This window comes from Heloderma suspectum, chromosome 14 (assembly GCF_057233095.1).
Source record: "Heloderma suspectum isolate Gila_16-S chromosome 14, 16-S_ref, whole genome shotgun sequence".
In the NCBI taxonomy this organism is placed as follows: domain Eukaryota; kingdom Metazoa; phylum Chordata; class Lepidosauria; order Squamata; family Helodermatidae; genus Heloderma; species Heloderma suspectum.
In genome coordinates this window covers 2,695,257-2,718,502 of record NC_139471.1, presented here as the reverse complement: position 1 = coordinate 2,718,502, position 23,246 = coordinate 2,695,257, and the positions used below count along the sequence as shown (strand labels likewise).

The window sequence follows — 23,246 nt, the reverse complement described above, 5'->3', positions numbered from 1 at the left end:
GCCTTCGGCCCTACTCCCTTTGCCTCCGGCCCCTGCCCACAACTGGAATGCAGCCCCTGCGAGCTTCTCTGAAATGGAATTTGTCCTGGAGCTGACAGAGTTTCCCAACCCCTGTGCTACAGCACCCATTTCTTGTTTGTCTCAGGACCAGAATGGAGCGAGCCTTCACACGGGAGACCTCAAGATCACTGGGAAAGATTTCTTATCGTTGCCGGTCAGATCCAATAAATACAGGGAAAACCAGTCTGTTTTGGAAGGGAAGCCTCTGGAGCCCAGCGAATCCCCGCTAGAAACCAGTGACGTCCGTCTCCAGGTGTCTCAGCTGGTAGGAACTGCTCTCGAGGAGGGAGCAGCCATCTTATAACTGTAGGGTTCCTGACTGACATGTTCCAAGCTTTGGTTCTTATTGCTTATATTGACTTAATCATTGTGGCAGTCACCTTGAGTGTCTTCCGGCTGAAAAGAAAGGAATGGATAAGGTTTATAAATAAACACTATGCACAAATAGAAACCCTTGAGAAAACCTCCTGGGTCTGACTCAGCTGTTTTGAGCCCCCGCTTTGCATGCAGAAGGTCCCTAGTTCGATCTCCGGCGGCATCTCCAGGTAGTGCTGGAAAAAACCCTGCCTAAACCCCCGGGACTCATTGCTGCCAGTCAGTGTTGACAATACTGGGCTAGATGGACCAAGGGTCTTATGTCATGAAGGCAGGTTCTTGTGTTCCCATTTAAATCACCCTTTTTTTCAGAACCATGAGGACTAGAATCTTGCTTTATTTTCCAGGGAAGGGCCATAGCTCAGTGGTACAGCCCCTGCTTTACATGTAGTAGGTCCCCGGTTTGATCCCCGGCATCTGACTCAGTAGAAGGCCTATTTTCACGCTAGCGGTTGTGATGTAATTGTGGGCAAGGCGAGCACAGTTCTTAGAGCACTATATTAAATAATGATAAAATAAAATCTTTAATTTGCACTGAAGAGCTCTTCAAAAGATAGGCTAAAAAGAGTGTGTTAGTGTTAATTAAAAGATTGGCCGGGGGGTGGGTGGGGAATTAACGTGATGCTCAAATGGCGCCAACCGGAAAAAGCAAAACGAAATGAAGGCTGCAGTTGCAGTTAAGAGACTCGCCTGCCAGGGTTCAACAGCAGCCAGCAGACTTCAGTTGGTCATTGTACGCACGTTGAGTTATTGGAGAGAACGAGGAAACATTTGAGAAGGCGTTTCTAAGATGATCTTGGCTTTTAGGCAGCTCATGGTCCTTGTTGGCGAAGAAATGAAAGTAGTGTGTATGTGGCGGAAGAGCCGTGGTTATTCAGCTGTGGCACCTGACGAAGTTCAGCAAAACAGGATATTCCTGGTTGCCCTTCACTGCTTTGCTTTCTTTGTCCATGTGTTGCTTCTTTAAAAATCTACACATACCTATTCAGGAATTTAGAACTCAGTGCCTTTCATTCCAGCATCTCACGTCTGCATTTTGGTTCTTGGATCTTTGGGTGGGGTTTATTGCTTATTAGCTTTTACCTGGGGAATCTCCAACTTGGTGCCCACTGGGCTCCCTGCCCTCCTGATATTTATTTCATTTCATTTTTTTCCTATTTAATTAAAACATTTTTTTAACTGGGAGGCTGGAGGCTGCAAACTGAAGTGCCGGTCCCCAGCACCATCTTTATTTGGGTTCAAAAGAGTGATTCACCTTTGAAGCTCAGACACCACCTCCGCCTTCTTGGGCACATTCCTTTTCTTTTAGCCTCATCACCTTGCCTTCTGGGAAAAGAGTGTTCTGTCACCAGCCATGCCCACCATGGTAGCCATTTTGTGAGAGTGCCCATGACACTCCCTCACAATTCCAAGTGTGCCCACCAACCCAAAAAGGTTGGGAACCCCTGCTTCAGGCAGCATCTGTTTGGAACTTATCTCATGTATGATCTATACGTGTGTGTGTGTGTGTGTGTGCTAAAATGTATGTAAGACTTTTGTAAGCATATTAGAGTTCATTAGTTTAATTCTAGTGGTTTATTTATTACATTTCCTCCTGCAAGGAACCCAAGGTGTGGTAATTATTCTCCTTCTCTCCTTTGTGTGTGTGTGCTGTTTAGCATTTGTTGGTTGTTTTTAACCAACTGGAAAAAGCTCTGTCTCTCTCTCTCTCTGTATTTAAATCATTTTTTAAAAATTTGCACTAAGCAAAAGGGCATTTTAATTTTAGCACGAATTAAAGGATCTCAGGAACCAGCGAGGGCTTGGTGAAGGAGTTTAGCCCTGCTCAGAGGCATCCCAGGACTAGCAAAACCAGAACAAACTATGCCGTGTAAGAGAACTTAGGTACAGTTGCTCAGTTCAACTTTTCTTGGTACAGAAAAGAAGCATTGGTTCAATCTAGCAGCTCCGATCTTCCTGCCGTCTTGCAGAACTTTAAAATGCTTAGCTCCAAGTCCAAATGGCTTTTGCGTCTGTTGACAATGTCCTGCCCAAAGAAAGCGTCCCTGTTATTGTCATCCACCTTCTCTCAAGCAAGGCAATTTATAGTCAATAGAAAGAAAGGACCAGTTTCAATCAGGGATGACGACTTGCAGGCGTACGTCCCTTGATATGTACCAGATGTCCTCCAGGAGGGATAGAATCAGAGTTTTCACTCTCAGAGGAACAGTGGAAGCCATCTAGACCAGCATGGCCTCCTGCAGATGCTCTATAGAAGGGGTGTTGAACCTTAGGCCCACAGACCAAATTCAGCCAACTGGAAGTACCAGACTGGCCCTCCGGGTTCACCAAATGGCAGTGACCCCTTTCCCCCTCCCACCAATTGTCTGGTGGTTTCCTGGTTTTTGCACAGTGTCTCTCCCCCTCCCCACTAAACGTGGCTAAGATGGGGTTGCTAGAAGACAATAAAAGATTACATTGGCTTTGCTAGTTCTCCGAAGCTGTCACATCAGGGGAGAGGAATTGCAGGAATAAAAGGGAATAAACCCAAGGCAGTCCTTGGCCCATAAAACTCCAAATATTTGATTTCTCTGGGAGTCTGGAACTCTTCACTTGTCCATTTCACTGTTCCTGGGGCATTCATGTACCGTTTGTTTGCTGTTTCTAAAACCTAGCTCCTCTCCCCAATAAATTATGATTAAATTTATCTCTTTTTCTTTGGTATTTTTTTTTAAGAATGGCCTCCATCCTCCTCCTGTTGTTTTTCAGAACAGCTCCATTGCATTATGCAAAAGGTTTTGAACATGGTTTTTTTAGAAATCTTTGAAAATATTTTCCCCCTCTCTTCCCTAGGTTAGGAAATAAAAAAAATTGCTTACATTTCTGTTTAAAGAGAATTATCGTACGTTAGGGAGTCTTTGCACACGACCTTGGCACTCCATTCTTTTCCTTAAATTGATTCATACCTGCCTCTGACCTCACTGGGAGCCTGGAAATAGGAGAAATTAGATAAACTTTGTGCAATTGGAGTTGCTAGATCAAATCAATGCTTCTTGCAAAAGGGTTGGTAACAAAACTGGGATTAACCTTGGAAACGGATTAGAAATTGCCGACTATAGCTAGAACCCCAATAGCTTTAATGTGTGGCAGTAAGAAAGATCATAAAGCTTCTGCTTGTGACGTGCCTTTAGGAATATGATCTGAATTCATCCAAACTTTATTTATGTATTTATTTATTTAACAATATTTGTGAATTGCTGAAATTAAAGACATTTCTGGGCTATGTACAGAAAACAAGTCTTCCTACAGAGGACAACATTACCTTTCTGCAAATGCCTGTTGGAAAAGGCATGCTTTCAGTACATGCCAAAAACTCAGAAGGGTTCGCCCCTAATTCGTAGCGGCTGGGAGTTCCAGAGAGTGGGGCTATGACACTAAAGGCCCTGTTCTGAGTTGTGATGGACCAGACCTCTGAAATCTTGGGTAATACCAGGACGGTATCTCCTGAGGAGTGCAGCAATGAAGCAGGACCACTAAAGAGTCAGGGGATCTCTTGAGTACCCTGGTCCTGAGCTAATTAGGGCTTTGTAAACTAGCCCCCAAACCTTCATCCTGGCCCTGCAGCGGTGCCCTTCCTTCATCATAGTTGTGATATTGCATTTCCTAAAGTCACAATCCTACACATGTTTAGACAGAAAAAAGTCACATGCTGGGAACTGTCGGGCATTTTTTCTGCCTAAACATGCACAGGGTTGCACCTTGACTGACTTTCGTCAGCTTAATTTTTGCCATGAAGTGAGGATTTCCAAGTCAAGGGTGGAACCTAAATCTACAACGTCGGGAATGTAAGTGCTCTGGGAAAATCTGGGCTGGGAAAATCTCCATGGTGGATGTGTTTTGCTCTTCTGTGTGTGTGTTTTTTTCTGTCCTACTACCAATCCCTGTAAATGGAACATGTTCTCAGAGACATTTTTTTTCCGGAGATCTCTGTAGGCAATTTTTGAAAATTTAACCCCTGAAGAAGGCCCACATATCAAGGGACAAAACTTGTTGGACTTCCTCAAGGAATAACACTTTTCCCCCCCAACTTCCTGAGACTTTGTCTCTTTTCCATTGGGTTATTCTGGATGTTCTCCAGTTTTGTTTGACTCTGGCCCAACTATATGAAGATCTACTTTCTGCCCACCCCAGGTTTAGAAAACAGTGTACATGCTGTGCCGTCGGAAGAGCGGGAAGTCTATGGGTAGGACAACACCTACACTGCTGGGGGCCCCCGGTACATCCCCGGAATGCTCAACATGTCCCACTGTTGGTGCTCTGCCAGCGTGGGGGGATGAAATGGGAGTTTCAGGGTGGCTGTAGATCACTGAAATCCAACTGCAAGATACTGTCAGCTGTTAAGGGTTTTAACAGGCTATCCCCTCCCTTTTCTTTTTCTTTTAAATTTACAAATTAATATTTTCTCTTGACTTTGGTGGCCCCATTTCCCTTTCTGATTGATAGGATCATAAATGATGACTGCCTAAATTTAGCCCTCGTCTCGTTTCGCTGAAGCTTTGTGCAGCTCTGGGGCTGAGGCCTTCCCTAATGATCTCCAAATCTGGGAGGTCATTCGAAAAAGCAACTTATTTCCTGCCCCTCTAGGCCCTCGGCTTCTTCTGCAAGGTTACCTTTTTCCCGCTGGCAGATCTGTGCAGCTCACGGACACACTTGCTAACCGCATGTGGGGGTTTTCTCTTTGCTGCAGCTGGATGCATGCTGCTCTCTCTGGGCCTGTCTCCTGCAGCAAGGGCCGGCGAGATGCTCATCTTGGCATGGGAATAAAGGCGCTTCCTTGGGGCCAGATGGCGATAAATAGGGGTTGGCGGTTCGAGGTTTCCTTCGAGGCTCACGCAGGGCTCTGTCGTGATCCAGAGCCATTCCGTAGTGATGGTTCCTCCTTGGCTGTCTGCTCTTGCAGAAATGGAACCCTGTTAGTGAGTCTCTGGAGCCACGGATGCCAGTGTCGCACTTTCAACCAAGGCCGCAGAGCTGATCCCTTGTGGCCCGCCAGAGAAAAGTGAAGGTTTAGGGGTCCCCCGACCTTTTTTGGCACTTTGGGAATTTCTCATCATTGCCTCCACCTGCTTGCATGACAGGCAGAGAGCTGGGAGCAAGGAGGCCGTGGCATCTCCTGCTCCTCCTTCTCACCACCTCCGCTGTCTGGGCCAGAGTGAGAGGCCAGTGAACGAGTGGGTTGCAATGAGGAAGAGGAGGAGCAACTCCAGGGGGCTCTTGCCTGTGGGGCCCTGCTGGGGTGCAGGCCCTTGGCAGGTGCCCAGCTGTGCCGTCCCTTGGTGGTGGCCCTGACCCTGGTGCTACTGTTAGGCTACTCTACATGCAACCAGCAAGAGAAAATAAACAAGACCGCTCCTGAAATCTCAGTAGTATAAAAAGCATTAAAGATGGGGCTTAGGAAGTAGCAGAGAGAGAGAATATATGGGGCTCTCGCTTGCTCACGGCTTCTCTCCCACCTCAATTCACACTTTTGCTTGCCGCTATTTTTAATTCTCCCCAAAGTAATCAGCTCCGGCAAATCTACAAAAGGATTGCTTCTCTCCTTGCTGAAGGTGCTTGGCCTCTCAAATGCTGCAGGCAAACCTCAGGCAGCCCTAGAGATCTCCGCTTGCTTGGAGGTTCGTTTCCAAGGGGAGTGTGTCAGCAGCTTCTGCTTCTTTTTCTTCTTTTTCCTCTTCTTCTTCTTCTTTGTCTCTTCCTCCTCCCACCCATTTTGTTTAGTTGAGAAAAAGAGCCAACTAAACCATCCCAAGATCACAGAACTGTCTTCTGTGTGGGGGGTTCCCCCCCCCGCAGTGATGCCCAGGGAAAGTCATAGGAAAGCCTTTCCCAACCTTGTCCCCCTCCAGATGTTTTGGGCTTCACCTCCCATCAGCCCCAGCCAGCATAGCCAGCAGTCAGGAGTGCTGGGAGTTGTAGTCCAAAACATCTGCAGTGCACCAGGCTGGGGAAAGATGTTATGCAGGAGTTATGAACTGCAGGTAAAGCAAAGGGCTGGAGCTTTCTGGGGCCATCAGAAGGGGTTTTGTGGCAAGAGATACAAAAAGCACAGGTGGCCTTGTGGCCATCAGATAAAATTCCCAAACCCATATTAGAGTAATATTTCTGTTAGGCCAACCAAAATATCGGGGTGGGGGGGCTGCCCAAAATGTGCAATCTTTTGACATCTCCAGATCTTTGCATCAGGCCAAATGTTACCAAAAAAGCAGGTTGCAGGTGGAGAGAAGAAAACAGTTAACAGCTGGATTTTATCTTTTCAAAAATGAGGGATCAAAGTTGTCCAGCTTTCTTCTTCCAGCAGCCCAAGGGGCAGCTCCGGGTGAACCCTAAACCCTCCCATCGCCGGCTAGAGCACCCTCTCCCAACATGGTGCCCTCCCAATGCATGGGCCTCCAAATCCCAGCATCCCCCAGTCAGCGCAGCTGGCTGGGGGGTGCTATAAATGGTAGTCCCTCACAACTGGAGGGCATCCGTTTGGGCAAGGCTGTGCTAGAGCCTTCTTCTAATGTCTGCAGACCCTTCCTCCCACTTTCCATCTCGTGTGCTTGTCATTCCCTACTCACAGTTGTTTATGGGTTCTTTAGCCAACGCCCTCCAGTTTTGCTTCTGTGTCTAACCAGCACTTTCTTTGAGGGTTTTTTTACCGCAAGGAAAACGTGGCAGTTAATTGTGAAAGTGGAAGAAAGCGTGATTTCCGTTTGTGTATTTGCACTATTCTGTTACACCACAGTGCCACCTAGAGGTTATGTAGCAGAAAAGTGGGAAAGGAAATGCTCTTCACGTAGTGCTCGGATCTCAGTTCTGTGACATAACTGAAAGTAGATACAGTGGATTAACAGCCTTGTGTAGAAGAGCTCTTAAACAATGAGTCCACTCTCCCCCCCCACACACACACATTACTTGTGAGCTTTGCAGCTGCAGTGATACACACAGGGCATAAGACCAGCTTCTAAATTACGCAGCTCCACCACTGCATCTCGCCTTCTCCTGTTAAACTAGTCTTGACTGAACGACCCTCCCTTCTAGGGAAACGTGCCCATTTTTCCCAGTGGGCCCTGTTCTCTGAACTGTGTCCGACAAGCAATGCTGCACACCCATCCAATTTGAGAGCAGCTCCCATTCCTTGCTGTCAGCAATGCGTTCTTATTTTGGGGGCAGGATGTGCGCAGTGGGGTCCTGTCAGCACTTCTCAGTAAGGAGTTGTCGTCTGAATCTTAAAAAAGGAGGCGTTGTCTTGGAGTGTGGAGTTGTTTAAACCAAAACAAGTGTATTGGAGGGTTGGAAAAGGTGCTGAAAATGGCGACCCAGATGATCCAGGGGCTGGAGCAACTCCCCTGTGAGGAAAGGTCACAACATCTGGGGCTGTTTGTCTTAGAAAAAAAGGCGAGCGAGGGGAGACTTGATAGAGGTGTACAGAATTATGCCTGGTGTGGAGAAAGTGGAGAGGGAGACAGTTTTCCTCCTCTCTCATTACACTAGAACCCAAAAGGGAAATCTCATGAAGCTGATTGCTGGGAGATTCAAGACAGAGAGGAAAATACTTTATCCATTTGAAATTTATTTTTAAACTGAATCAATTGTCGTGTTTTTGTTCGACTTGCCAGATTAAGAGTTGTTGTTGTTGTTGTTGTTGGTTGAATTTTTTTTTTTAGTGTACAATTCTATGGTTTTTATATTGGATAATATTTTATATATTTTATATTTGTGTGGTTTGTTTTTTAATGTTGGGTACACTGCCCTGGGTTCCTGTGGATGAAGGATGGTTTTTCAGTTTCAAAAATAAATAGTAAGTGCTACTTCACACAGCACAAAGTTAAATGATGGAATTCACTACCACAAGACGTAGTGATGGCCACCCATTTGGGTGGCTGTAAGAGGGGATTAGACAAATTCAGAGGGTGAGGCGATCAGTGGCTACTAGTCCAGATGGCTCTGTGCTGGTTCCAGTATCAGAGGCAGCATGCTTGTGTACCCCAGTTGCTGGGGAACATGGGTGGGAGGGTACTGTTGTGCTCCTGCCCTGCTTGTGGGTTCCCAGTCGACAGCTGGTTGGCCACTGTGTGAAGAGACTGCTGGACTAGATGGACCCTTGGCCTGATCCAGCACGGCTCTTCTCTTCTTATGTTCTTAAATTGGTTCAACTTCCAGACTTCCTTTTGCCCTTGAATTCTGGCAAGGACCAGGCATCATTTGAGCCAAATGGCTATAATATTCCTCGCCTCTCCAAGCGTCTGTCCAGTCCATCTTTGGCCATTATCAGAGTTTCATCTTCTGAAGAGGACCGTGGCTCACTGCCCACGACAGCCCAGCTCCTGTCTTCTGCCTGGGTCTGCCTCTCTTTCTCTGTGTCTGGTGAAGTTAAAACAACAAAGCACCTGCAGACACTGGCGCATTTTTCCAGCCCTCTTTCTTTTTGAACCACAGTCACACGAGAGTCGTGAGAGTCTAAGGCATCAGAAGCAGTGGTGCAACGAGGTAATTTCAGACCTAGATTTAATAGCCGTGTGTGAAGCACAGACCCTCCCTCCCCTCCAGCCACCATCCCATGCTTTGCAACTGCTTCTACATTCCTGACAGGTTAGAGTTTTTGCTGGGCCTGATAAAAGAGAGACTCTGAGCATGTGCAGTTTCGCATTAGCTTGCTTAAATCAGAGCACCATCGTGACTGCAGGAATAAATGGAGCTTGCTTCTGTTGCCCCGGTGGCCGCATTGCCTGCTGGTCTCTGTGTGGTCGTTTGCCCTGGATTTTAGCCCTGAGGCCCAGTTCCTGCTGCACCACAGATCAGAAGTCAACTTGATCACTCCAGAGGGCCAAAGCATATCTGTCGATCGATTGATCGGTCAGTCTATCCAACTATCCCTATTTTATCTAACTATCTTATCTAGTTCAATCCTTGAGGGCAGGGGAGAGAGTGCAGGTGTGGCATAGTGTTGGGCCGGGATTGGGGAGACCCAGGTTCAAGTCCCCACTCAGCCATGCAGCACACTGAGGGACTTTGGGCCAGTCCCTGACTCTCAGCCTAACCACTCTACAGGGTTGCTGTGCGAATCAAATGGAGAGGAGGAGGGTCATGTAAGCTGCCTTGGGCTCCTTGGGATGGGGAGGGAGGCAGGATATCACTGCAATAATAAATAAATATTGTTGGCCTATTGACTTTGCAAATGTGGCAAATATAGGGGTGCAGATGTACTTATTTTGACAATATTCCTGTCCAGAAGTTGCTGTCTTGAAATGAGCAGCACAACTGTGCGGAACGTTCAGGCAGCTTTTGCTGCGGCTGCGCCTGTCCAAAATCTGTCATTTTCCATGGGAAAGTTAAACACGCCTGCTGAAATCTAAGGAACGCCGCCTGTTCATGTTTCTACCCCCCACCCCCAGCCACAGGGCAGCTGAGAAAAGTGGGAAAGGGCTTCCAGCAGATGGGGGTGGGTGCGCGGGTGTTACCTTTTCATCAGGCGAAGAAGCAATCCGAGGCGCCTTTGCTTCTAGGGAAGTCCAGTCATGTCCGAGGAGGCTGACTCCTGTGTAAGCGTGTCCCGGATTACGGCCTGAGCTCCCCCCACCCCCATGGAGCTGCTGTGGGATAGTGTCCAAATGCTAAGGACGATGGGAGTTAAGGCGCTTAAATACTGGCTGGCGGATGCTGGGAGTTGCAGTTCCACAGTCCGGAGGACACCAGGTTGGGGGAGGCTGTTTTAGGTCATGCCATTCTTTGGGGCAGAGGTGGCTGGGGGATGCTGGGACTTGTAGTCCCACTCCAGCCACCCAGCTGGGGAAGGCTGCTTTAATCTGAGAGGAACTGGTGACAGGTGCTGGATGAGGAGCGGGGGAGCAAAACGAACTCTTGTCCTGGGATGGGAAGGATCCGATTGCGCTTTAGGCGCCCTCGTCCCGGGGGAATCGGCTGCTGCTGCTGCGCTCCCGTGTCTGTGAGCGCGCGCTTGCGTTCGCACGCTCAACAGACACGTGTCGCCGTTTGCGCTCCGCCGCCGCTGTGGCTTTAAGGTGAGCGTCCGCCGGGGGGGGCGGGGGCGCGGACGCCTCCGCTGCCTTTTCCCCGCCCAGGGCTGAGCGAGCGCCGCCTCGCCTCCGTCCGCGCTCCGGCAAGCCGCCTTCCAGCTCGCTGCCGAGGCGCTTGGGTCGCCGCCGCGGCCGCTCCCGGGATGCGAGAGCCCTCGAAACGCGCCTGGGGGGTCTGTAAGTAGCTAGGCGCCTTTGGAGGGTCTCTCCTCCCCGAGGTGGGTTTTATTTGGGGCGCGGGGAGGGTCGTGGGGGGGCGGACCTCTCGCAGGTGGCTTGGAAACCGGGGTTGGAATTGGCTGGAGAGCAGAGCGCGAAGTTTCGGGTGGAGACTGTGTCTTTGGCAAGCGCCCCCGCCGCCCGCTGCCCAGAAAAGAAACCTTTCCATCTGAACTTGGCTGTTGTACTTCTGGATCCTGACTTTAATGTAGGAGCCTACGAAGCTGCCTTCTCCTGAGTCAGACCCTGGGGCCATCTAGCTCAGTGCTCTGGACGCTGACTGGCAGCAGCGGCTCTCCAGGGCTTCAGGCAGGATTCTTTCCTCGCCCTACCTGGAGATGCTGCTGGGATTGAGCCTGGAACCCTCTGCATGCAAATCAGGGGCTCTACCCCTGAGCTACAGCCCCTCCCCTAAAAATAAAGCAAGATTCTAGTCCTCACGGTTCTGATAAAGGGGCTGCTTTAAAGTGGATGATAGGAAGCTGCCTTCTACTGACTCAGAGTCCATCTAGCCCAGTATTGTCGACACTGACTGGCAGCCGTGGGTCTCCTGGGAGTTTTTCCAGCCCTACCTGGAGATGCTGCTGGGATCAAAGCTAGGACCTGCATGCAAAGCCGGGGCTCTACCATGGAGCCACGGCCCTTCCCCTAAAAATAAAGCAAGATTACAGCCTTCAAGGTTCTGAAAAAAGGGAGTTCTTGGTCCATTTACCCCAGCATTATTAACACTGATTGGCAGCCATGGCTCTCCAGGGCTTCAGGCAGCATTCTTTCCCAGCCCTACCTGGAGATGCTGCTGGGGATCGAAACTGGGACCTTCTCCTCCACTGAGCTATAGCCATTCTACCTAAAAAAAAAACAAAGTAAGCTTCTAGTCCTCATGGTGCTGATTAAGGGGCTGCTTTAAAGCAGATGATATGAAGTTGCCATACACCACTGAGCTATGGCCCTTTCCCTAAAAATAAAGCAAGATCCTACTCTTCACGGTTCTGAAAAAGGACTGTTTTAAGTGGGAACTTGGAAAGCAGCCTTACATGACATCAGCCCCTTGGTCCATTTACCCCAGTATTATTAACGCTGATTGGCAGCCACGGCTCTCCAGGCTTTCAGGCAGGATTCTTTCCTAGCCCTTCCTGGAGACGTCGGGGATCAAACCTGGGACCTCCTGCCTGCAAAGCAGGGGCTCACCACTGAGCTACAGCCTCCTCCCCTGAAATGGAGTGAGTGCGGGAGAGAGAGGGAACATGCGGTACGGAGAGATAATTTCCGAGCAAGTGGGCCAGGCGCACGGTGTTGCATTGGCGAAGGGGAAATGCCCCCCCTCCCCTGCCCCCTTTAAGATGCCAACAAGGACCATCAGCCCAGCGGGGTCGATTTGTAGAGATTCCCACGCCTGGCAAGCAGTGCCTCAGAGCTGGCTGTTTCTGCCCGTCCTTCCCTGGCTCGTGGGGATCCCTTTACCCCTGCCCGCTCTCCCTCTTTGATCCCGGGGTGGGCGTGTTTGTTTTTTCCATGACAAGCCAGATGGCAAAGTTCAGTCGGTGACAGTCCATCCGTCACAGACCACTCAGTTGCCTCAGGTCCCCACCTCTGGGCTCTTCTTTCCCTCCTGAATGCTTAGACTAGCCTTTCCCCAACCCAGCGCCCCCCAGATAGGTTGGACTACAACTCATATCATCCTGGGGGATGATGGGAGTTGCAGTCTGGCCCATCTGGAGGCTGCCGGTTGGGGAAAGGTTGGTTTAGTGCATCAGCGATACACAGAATGAACTCCTGGTGTGTCAGTAAATCCACTCTGTCTGTCTTTCTTTCTTTCTTTCTTTCTTTCTTTCTTTCTTTCTTTCTTTCTAAAGCAAGTTCTTAAAAATTACGTCGCACGCAAGTGTGACCAAGGGTCAGAGCCTAGAGCAGGGCAGTGGAGATGGGAGCAGCAGGGCTAATTCTCGGTGGCCCTTGGGGGGCACCTGGGCTGGGGGGGGCAAGTTTAGCCCCCCCCCATTGCAATAGTATCCCAGGCCACCACACTCCTTGGCTTTCTCCCAGCAAGGGTGTGGCTGCTACTCATCCTGACGAAGAAAGTGAACCACTGTCTTCACTTGATGCCAAATGGTGCCAGTCCTCCTTGACAAGCGGTGCTGTGTTGTCCGTGCGAACACACAGTCCTTATCATCCAGTGTGGCATAGTGGTTAGAGGGTTGGACTGGGGCTCGGGAGATCCAGGATCTAGTCCCCACTCACTTTGGGCCAGCTGCTAGCTCTCAGCCTGACCTACCTCACAGGGTTGTTTTGAGGATCAAATGGAGAGGAGGAGCTAGGATCACAAATGCCGCCTTGGGCTCCTTGGAGGAAAAAAGCATATTTCAGCTTAAATTCTTCCTGCCGGTAGCTGAGCCTTCGGAGAGGCATTTCAAGCTTTTAGAAGTGGGGAATAGACTGTGCAAATGCTGGGAAACCAGCGAACGATGGGCCAGTCTGAGGAAAGAGGATGGGGCCAGGGGAATATGGCATGGATTTGGCCCCGTGTTTTAGAGAACCGCAGGGGAGTTGGATTGAATAATTCTAGGCTCTCCAATTCTAAAGCTATCTAGAAGGAAAGGCTGGGGTGTTTTTCCCTACTCCTTCTGAGAAGGACAGGCAAACAACAGGGTGCTGTTGCATCCATATCCTGCTTGTGGTTCCCTGGTCGACAGCTGGTCAGCCCCTGTGTGAACAGAATGCTGGACTAGATGAACCCTGGGTCTGATCCAGCGGGGCTCTTCTCATGTTCTTAACATTAGCCTGAGCTTTCTGTCCAACTCCTTTTGCTGGGTTGTCTTAATCTTCCGGCACCATACGGCTGGGAGCTAAGTTTAAAATGTTGTGGAGGCAGCAGGAGGCTACATGTGTGTATGTACGTGTGTGGGGCGGGGGGATGACTTTCTGCCAGGAAAGGGTATTTATAACCAGCAGGTGATGTCTCTGAAGGAGGAGAGCTGTATATACAGGAAAGTGCTTTAACTATCTCTGGTATGAGGTTTTATCAGAACTGGCTGGAAAAAAGCCCAGTGAAAAAAGTGTGCTAATTTTCATGATCTGCTTAAAGATTTTTCTTTTCTGTTTGTTTTTTTAATGAGCGTTTGAAAGCCAGTTATCACTTTTACAAAGGGGTGTTGTTAGACCTGGGTCCATGGGACACGTGCCTCATATCCATTTTCCCAAGGCCCTGGATTTATTCCCTGGAGCCATGAGTGTCCATTGGTGCCAAGGGAAGTTTTTTTAAGGGAAGTTTTCTTTTTTCCTCCTCAGCTTAATTGCCCTGTCAGGGGTGATTTTTGAGAGGAGAGGGGCGGGGCTGCAGCTGGGGAGGGGTTCATTCTCTCCTCCTCACATGCTGCAACACCAACCCCCCCCCCCCACACACACACAAAGAACTTCCCCCACATGGGAATTCAGCTTTGAAAAAGAAAACATTTTCCATTGGTTTGGGATGATCTGGAGCAGGGTGCAAATCAACTGAAGAATTGATTTGAGATGATTTGGATGAGAAATGAATTGGCTGCCTTTGTCTCCTGTGAATTCTAAATAAATCCTAGTCATTATTTCTAAATTCGAAAGTAGATCTAAATGAGCATAGGCAGGTTTTCTGCAGATTTGTGACCTATGGGCCTGAGCCCCCAATCTTTTTAAGTGCCTAGCAGTGCTGATTATTTGGTTTCCAGAATTTACTTGTTTATACAAAGGAGAAACTGCAGATCATTCATTCCTAAAGTGGAGCTATCAGGCGCAACCTGGTCTGCAGACAACTGTTCTCCCCCCGCCCCCACCCCAGCCTGAGACGACCATTCACTGGCGCAGGCTGGAACAGCCCTTAGTTTGATACAGAGAAGCCTTCGGGCAAACATGCACAGTGGTCAGAGTGGGACACATTGTGCCCACTCCGCCAGAGCGAAGCCATTGGGTACGCTGGCTAGGGCTGAATGGACTTGCAGTCCAACAATGTCTGGAGGGCCACGCGCTCCCCACTTTTGCTTTATCACCCCAATTATACACCCTAAGCTTGACTTAAGAGCATCTAAATTTGATGGTTTGCAAGCAGGTTTGAGGAGACCTTGTTTCGTTTCCCCCAAACCTTTCCCACTCTGATCTTAAAGCTCTTGGTATATCAAAAGCCCAGTATTTTGGGCAGGCAATAATGTTCTGGATGTATACACCATTTGTTTTGAGGTGGCCAGTGCTTGCAGTTCAATGTGTGGAATAATGGGCTGGGGTCAGCAGTGGCTGGTGCCCAGTGCAGCTGGTGGAGTGGAGGTCAAGACTGCTAAAGGTGGGCGGAGCCAAGGGGCCACAGTAGGAGGAGCCGACTAGATAGAGTTTTGTCCCCATCCTCCTCCCTTGCAAAGAGCTTAAGGACACTTACGCAATGCATTGCAATTACTGTTACCATGGAGGAACCAAAGGAGGTTCCATGAGTTGGACTGGGGAGCCCAGTAGGAAGGGGAAGACCAGAAGCTCCATGCCCCTACTTTGCTCTCATCAGCAGATGGCACACGCACCCTTCTGCCCCTCTGCAGCTCTCCAGAGCCTTCCTGGCAGCTGACTATTCAGCTGCTTCCAGAACAAAATGGATTCTTGAGCCAAGGGTTTCGGGCAACGCCGGTGCAGCGAATAGCACAAAATGCACATGCCCAGAAAGCCAGCGCATCTGAGCTGCACTGTAACAGTAGCTGGAGCCCCTGTCTTGAGTGCCAAGGACAGAAACCGACCCTGTGAAGACTGGGCAAGAAGCAGCCAGACTGGTTGTACAGCTACGTGGGCAAACTAAGAGGATTTTAGAGGTGACAGAGGCAGCGTGATGGGCCCATGTCACTCTAGGCCAGGGCTCCCCAACATCTGTAGGTCAGTGGGCCCATTTGGAACTTTGAGAGTGTCATGGGCACTCTCACAAAATGCCTGCCATGTGGGCGGAGCTTGCCTACTTATAAAATGGCTGTCACGGGGCGGGGGGCATGGCCAGTCACAGAACATTCGTTCCCCAGGAAGCAAACTGCAGAGGCTAAAAGAAAAGTCAGTTGCCCAAGAACCGAAGTCTGAGGCAGAGGTGGGTGGTCTGAGCTCCAAAATACGAAACCAGTCTTCGGAGCCCAAATACAGATGGTGCTGGAAGGCAGAACGTCACTTTGGAGGATGCCAGCCTCCCAGTTAAACAAAAATGGCTTTTTAACATCTTAACATAAGGATCAGGAGGGGCAGGGAGACCAGCCAGTGCCAAGGGAGTTGTGTGGGCACATTGGGGCTCATGTTGGAGACCACATGATAAGGGCCGTAGCTCAGGGGTGGAGCCCCTGCTTTTCCTGCAGAAGGCCCGGGTTCGATCCCCGGCAGCATCTCCAGGTAGGGCTGGAAAAACTGCTGCCTGAAACCCTGGAGAGCTGCAGCTGCCAGTCAGAGTCAACAATTCTGGCCTGGATGGACCCAGGCTCTGACTCAATGCAAGGAAGCTTCTCCCAAGATACTTACATATGGTAAAGTTCTGGGTGCTCAGGAGCCCTGAAGCACTCGTAGAATGTGGTCCTGGCAGCCCACCCCCATCAGGTGGCAGGTGCGAGATCCAAACAATCTTCAAGGTCAGCTTGCATGCGGGCATCCTCGTGACAGCGGCAAAAGCCTCGCTCAGCACCTTTGAGATCCAGTCCTTCAGCTTCATGGAGGTAGGCAGAGGACGGGACGTGGAGGTCACAGTGACCCCAGCTGCCCTGTGTTCCTTACTCTGCCACTCCGACTACAAAACAAGAGGCTCACGATTCGGCTTACGGCAGGAGGAGAAATGTTTGCAGGAGCCCGAAAGGTTGGGAAGGTGATGGTGCACTTGGTGACAGATGAATCTGGTGGGTGCAGTTTTGGTGGAAATGCCCAAGAGTGACCTTTAGCTGTGCTGTGTTCCTGTTGGCAGAGCTGGGCACAGGGCCAGCATCGAGAGTTGGCACGGCCAGGCACCTGCCAAGGGCCCACACCCCATTGGGGGCCCACTCTGGCTGAGTGTCATGTGTGCAGCAGGCCAACAGCATCATTTCCAGCTCTTAGGGTTGCAGAGGAGGGGGTGAAAATACGCAGTGAGCTTAGAATACAACTCTTGGGGTTGCACAGAACTTTTCTCCAGGCTCAAATGAAAAAAAGAGGGAGGGGAAAGTAGCCATTCCTGAACAAAGGTGCCCGTCTGGCTGGACTCTGGGGGCTGTCTGGATGCAGGAAGTGACCAGTCTTCTGCCCAGGTCAGTGAGGCTATGGGTCTGCTGTCCATCTTCAAGTCACACCAGAGGCTTTTTGTGGCTTGCCTGAGAAGTAAACCAGGGCTAAAGGGTACATTTCTTTGAGAGTCCCGTCTTCATGCTTTGCAGGGGCTCTGAAATCTGTATCTGTTTGCGTTAGGGGTGCACAATGACTCCTTGCCACTGTGACATTCTTTCCCCCAGCGATCCTGATACAGGCTCTTTCCTTGGCTGGGGGACTACCCCCAAAAAACACTTTAAAGAAGAAGAAAGGAAGGATGCTTCAGTGAATAGCTTTAGCCCCGGTGATGACGCTGCACCGGGCCTCTTTGCCACTGCCCACATCGTCTGCCACTCTCTGGGCAGTCGTGGGGGGGTCCCCTGGGACGTTGTCCCCAAGGTGCAATGCCAGCTGCACCACTGGTTGCAGGAGAAGAGGAACGGGGAATCCATTTCCAGGCCCAGTTCGCACCCGGCTTCGTGACTCTGCTTCACGATTCTGTCCGCTTTGGGTGGCTTTGCAGTGACACCATAAAGGTGGCCTTGTGTGGCCTGAGCCTGGCCATCCATTGAAACATTCATGTGACTTCCTCACCCCCAGGCCAGAATTTGCATGGATCCCCCCCTCATCCATGTGCCCATCACGCAAGGGAGTCGCCCTCTTAACATCTGATGGTGAAGAGTAGAAAACATTGGCTTACACCAGGCATCTTTGAACCTCTTTCAGCCTGAGGGCTGAATCCAGCTCCAGAGAAGCTCATGGGGGCCACATTCCGGCAGTGGGTGGCACCAAAAGCAAAAGGGGGAGGGACAAAATGCCAGCATATTTTAGCTGGGGAGAGCAGTCCCATGGCCCCTAGAGAGCATCTGGGGGGCCGCAGGACAGTTCGGATTCCTGGATCCGATGTCGGGGACAGCACTCCGACCTCAGACCCAGGAAGGTGAGCTCCCCACCCCCTCGCAGCGAACAAAAGCAACCTCTGAGAGGAGGGAAAGGGGGCAGTTCTGTGGGTGGGGAGGTCAGCTTACAAAGAATCCTCCAGCCTCCCCAGCTTCCTTCCCTCCTGTTCCACAGAGCCCCAGCTAGAAGGGCAAAAAACGCCAGTCTAGAAAAACTGCAGAACGGGAGGAGTGCAGAGGTGAAGATGGCCTTCATGCTCCCCCCACTCTGCATAGGGTGCCCATCAGGCTCCGCGTTCGGAAGCGGATGGGCATCCTGGTAGGATTGCGCCCTAAGGGTCTCCCTGCCAGTAAGTAAGCCTTAGGAGAGGCATTTCATTCTTTTAGAACGGGGAATCTGGGCTGCGGGCAGATCCGATCTGCAGGCCTGAGGTTCAACACCTATAGCACATGCCATTAGAAAAAACAAACAAACCAATTATACCTCAAGACCGCTGCCTCTTCTTGGATGGGACCCTGGTGGATCACCTGGAAGAATCGGAACCTAATTTCTATCCGTTGCAAGAGATTAACTTTTCTGTGTGCATTCAAGGAATGCGAGGCTTATTAAGCACTCTGCAACAGACATCTGATTGATGACATAAAGCGCACGGCTGGAAACCTGTGCCATTTTTCTGTAGAAATGCTTCCTGACACACAACACCTGGCCCAATTATACTGGGGTAAGCCCCACTGGCATGAGTTTAAGTAGGTTCCCCCCCACACACACACACACACACACAATCTCACAGACCGGTTGCATAAAAGGCATTTGTTCAATTAAGGATGGAAATGGCTGATACTCTTTGGGGAAGTGCCTTATGCAACATGGGAAGGTCTCACTTATCACAAAGGGCTCATTTTCTTCAATGGCCTTTTCATTGTTTGCATACAAAACATGCTGGGATAATGGTATCCAGAAAACAGGTTCTCCTCCTTACAATAGCAGCATGACATCCAGGTGGTGTGCAATAATAGCCTAATAAATTTGATTGAGCTGTCAGAATGGAGCCTTAGTTCTCCTTCCTTAAGTCACAGATGTTACAACTGCAGCAGTCCCTACCAGACTCCACCTGTCCCTTAGAAACTATCATGGTCTCCCAGCTTTACAAAGTACAAAGAAGGAGCTATCAGATTTTTTTAAATACTCTGCCACGGTGCTTTAAAAAAAAAAAAAAAAGACAAGAAAGACTCCCTATGCTTAGAAAATCAGTGCATCAGGGAGAGGGCTCCATTATACTTTCTTCCCTGATGTGCTAGCTTACTACATGAAAGGAACTCTTTACATTGGCGAGTATTTAAATATAAGAATAACTGTATTTCTGTACTGCCTTTCTGAAAACAACCAAGGCAGTTTAAGATCAGAAAATAAAATCCGTACTCAAAGAAAAACATTAAATTTTTAAAAATAACCTTAAAAACCATAAGCCTGTAAAAAGCCAAGTTGAAAAGATGTGTTTTGACCCTCCTTCCTCTCTACAAGCAAGGGCATCTTCCACAGGGCCTCTCCCACTGATCTTAGTAGTCAAGCAGCTTCATACCAGGATAAGTGAGCCCTCTAATAGCTGGCCCCTGAGCCATGTAGAATTTGAAAGGTTAACACCAACACCTTGAATTGAACCAGGAAAGCAACTGGCAACCAGTGCTGATCTTTCAGATATGATCACGGTACCCTGCACCGGATAGCAGCATAGCTGCTGCATTTTGCACCAATTGAAGCTTCTGGACACTCTTCAAGGGCAGCCCCATGTAGAGCACATTTCAGTAATCTAACCATGATGTATCCAAGGCATGGAAACCTGTTGCCAGATCAGACTGACTCAGGAATGGGGTTAAATACCCTCAGCTACAGTCCAAATTCTGCCACATTCTGTATAATGTGTAGTTTTTGCTCTTTATTTCATAAGTTGTGAAGGGTTCACTTGGGCGTTCAGGTGAGGGTGTGACAATCCCCCATCTCGCTTGAGATTTTCCATATCATTCGCACTTTCGATTTCCATGCATGAGCAAAAAATGAAAATCTCTTGCTTCACAGCCCAAATTTATATCAGCCCAATTTGGAGTGGGGGTTTGAAGCAGTTGCTTAAAGAGACCTGGTTCAGTCCCCTCCCGGTACAAATTTGGACCATGCTACCTGGTGCGGCAGAACCTGTAACCATCACTTTCCATTTCAGCTTCCACGAGTCTCTTCCCATCTTGTGTGCTTTTGTGGGATTTGGGGAAACGTTTCAATTAGCAGATGGCCACTCAGTGGGTGAGAAGGAGAAAGTTCTGTTTTCTCTTTTAATTCCACTCCCGATCAGCTTTCAGGCTGCTCAGGGCCTGATTGCACCACCCGAGTTGCTAATTTTGATGCTGCCCTAAATAGAAGCCAAGCTTGTGCGTCTCTTGTCAACTTTGCTAAGGAGGAGATGAATTATTTTCCCTCGTTTACCAAACCATGGCATTAACTCCATCGATGCTGGCAAAGAGTTCTCCCCCGACTGCTGTGTGAAGTCCTCCATCCAAAGTGCCTGCTTCTTCCATTAACACCCCCCACCCCACCCCTCCCGTTCTGATGGGAGCTCTGAAGACAAGCACACTTTGGAGAGAGGGAAAGAGATTCTCCTCAACCAGATTTAAAGGCCGCTGTGTTGAACCAGCAGACACAAAGGCCTGTGAAGCTCGTTTGCCGTTACTTTCTGATCCATCAGAATAACTCTAGCCATAGTTAAAATGCATAGGTGGATCCTCATCCACGCTTTCAGTCGTTTATAAAGAGAGTCGCTGGGTGGGTGTAACAAAGAACAAAAAGTCTTTTGGTACCTGAAAAGCCAGCGCATCTGTTCTGGCAGAAGCTTTCGAGGGCTGTCGCACAATTCATCAGAGGCGTGAAGTAGTATGAAGAGTTTCAGGTGTATATACAGTACACATTGGGGTAGGGAAGGAATGTCAACAGTGAGGGCAGAAGGAAATTAAATGCAAAAAGTATTGGCAGTGACAGTCCTATTGGCTTGGATCCGATTTTATGCCTGGATCAACTGTGCTGGTGGAAACAGACTTCCTGCACCCTCTTTCCCACGGCAGCCCCCTGAAAATGCTACACGGAGAGTCAGGAGATCCTGCAGAAACAGGTGAGCTGTAGTGTAGGGGTGGATCCCCCAAAATCTCATGGACGGTGGATCCTGGATCCAATCCATTCTTAGCGGTGGTCATCCAGAGGATAAGTGTGTTAAGCGCACAATCCCATTTATGTTTAGACAGAAAAAACATCCTACAACTCCCAGCATTCCTCAACCAGCATGGCTGGCTGGGGAATGCTGGGAGCTGTAGGACGTTTTTCCTGTCTAAACAAACATAGGATTGTGTCCTTAGTCCATTACAATGTGATTGTCACTTTCTGCATTTAATTTCCCATTTACAATTCTTCCCCCCAACCCGCACGGCGTATGCACTGTATATAAACTGAAACTCTCCATAGAATTCCAAGCATTCCATGCACATATGGAGAGCCAGTGTGGTGTGTGGTTAGAGCGTGGGACTGGGGAGGCCCGGGTTCAAATCCCCACTGAGCCATGAAGCTCACTGGGTGACTTTGAGCCAGTCACTCACTCTCAGCCTCACCTACCTCACAGGGTTGTTGAGAGGATTTTTTTTTTTAAAGGAGAGGAGGAGGGCCATGTAAGCCACCTTGCGTTCCACGCAGGAGGGGAAAAAGTGAGATATAAAAGTAGTAGTAGTAGTAATAATAATGCATTGCAATAGTCCACAAAACTTAGGCCAAAATAAGTGTGTTCATCTTTAAGGTGCCACAAGACTGTTGTTTTTGCTGCAATGGTCTTTAACACGGCTACCTGTCTGGAGACTGGTGTGTGCAGAACTGCTTGAGCCTTTCCCCTTGCAGGAGATGCAACCTTTTGGTGCCTGTCGCCCGTACTGCCCATTTGTGCTTGCCAAGCAAGTTGTCTGTCTCATGCTGCCGAAAGGTGAGGGGGCGCCTGCTGCCCCTCGCCTCCCCTGATTCCTCTCTGGGGGTGCTCAAAATCCTCCTCCGCCCCTTGGAGGGCCTGTTCCGCCGAGCGTTCTGTGATAAGTCACCCCCTTGGCAAAGGGTTGTCTGTACTCCCCTCGCCTGTAGCGGCAGGCAGAAACCTCCTCCCTCTCTTGAACTGCGAACCCTTTGTGCAGGCAGGCCTGGATAAAAATAATACCGCCGTCTGGGGAAAGGTGCTCATTTGGCTCTCGCGTTCTCTCTCTGGAACCGTTTTATCCCGAAAAGCTGTCATTTAGTGGCATTGTGCAGCTGTGTTTGTTTGTTTTTAGCACCAGCGGGCTTTGCCTGTTGGTGAGGTCAGGACTGAACAAGGGGACCTGCAGATATTGCCAGGGTAGCGAGGGGGAGAAGGGGAGCTGGGGAGAAGGAGTCGCTCTGATTTACCAGCTCCTGCCCTGTGTGGGGCTCTTGCGCCTTTTAAGAGCATCCTGGAGATCAGAGGGGCCTGCAGATGGTCGAGCTGCCCTGTCCATCAAAGGACTTTCCCCCTCCTCTGGGGGGCTGGCCATTTTTTTCCACCTTCTTCCCTTGTCCCATTTCTGTGAGCTTCAGGACAAAAGGAAGGACTTTGCTACAGAGCACAGAGTTAAACTATGGAATTCACTTCTGCAGGATGTAGTGATGGCCACCAGCTTGGATGGCTTTAAAAGGGGGTTGGCCAAATTCCTGGAGAAGGCGATCAATGGCTGCTAGTCCTGATGGCTATGCGCTCCCTCCAGGACAAGAGGCAGTGTGCCTATGTACACACGTAGGAGCTGGGGAGTGTTAGGGTGGACACTGAGCCCATAGAATCCCAGAGTAGTTCTGATTCTGAGGAAGAGGAGTCGCTCTTGGGAGAGGAGCGCGCTCCTCTTTCCCAGGGCCAACAGCTGACGGAGATTCCTCCCACCGGCATTCCTGGCTTAGATAGCAGTCCTGGGAGTGACAGAGCGCCGGAAGCAGACTTGATGGACGCGCGACGCCGACGCAGAGAGCGGCGCCAAATGGAGGGTGCGGAAAGGAGGCGTAGTGCCCGGTTGGCGCGCAAACAACAGCTGCGCCCAGAGGATCCAAGGGAAAAGGGGAGGGACTCTCCCTAGCCCTTAAGTTCAGGGGTCTGCCAGTGATTCCCTTTCAAATGGGGACCAACTGTTCCAACTTAGGGCATAGGTACTCTGCTGCTCATATCTAGTTGTTAACAGTAGAGTTGTTAAGTTGTAAAAGAGGAATAAAGCTTTGAAAAGAATCCCGTTGTCTGTGTCTGGACTTGGCTACTAGATTAGACTGAGAGAGGCCTCCAAGGAGCCCTTGACAGGGAGCATGGGCGGGTGGGTGCTC

At 49.8% G+C, this 23,246-nt stretch overlaps 1 protein-coding gene across 1 annotated transcript in view; it reads left to right on the top strand.

Annotated features, from left to right (window-relative positions):
- GPSM1 (G protein signaling modulator 1) overlaps positions 1-23,246 on the top strand; it is an 85,464-nt gene that overhangs the window by 54,471 nt on the left and 7,747 nt on the right. Inside the window, exon 11 of the mRNA XM_084821177.1 lies at positions 146-325. Within this exon, the coding sequence (XP_084677303.1) occupies positions 146-325 (180 nt within the window). The remainder of the gene's footprint in view (positions 1-145; positions 326-23,246) is intronic.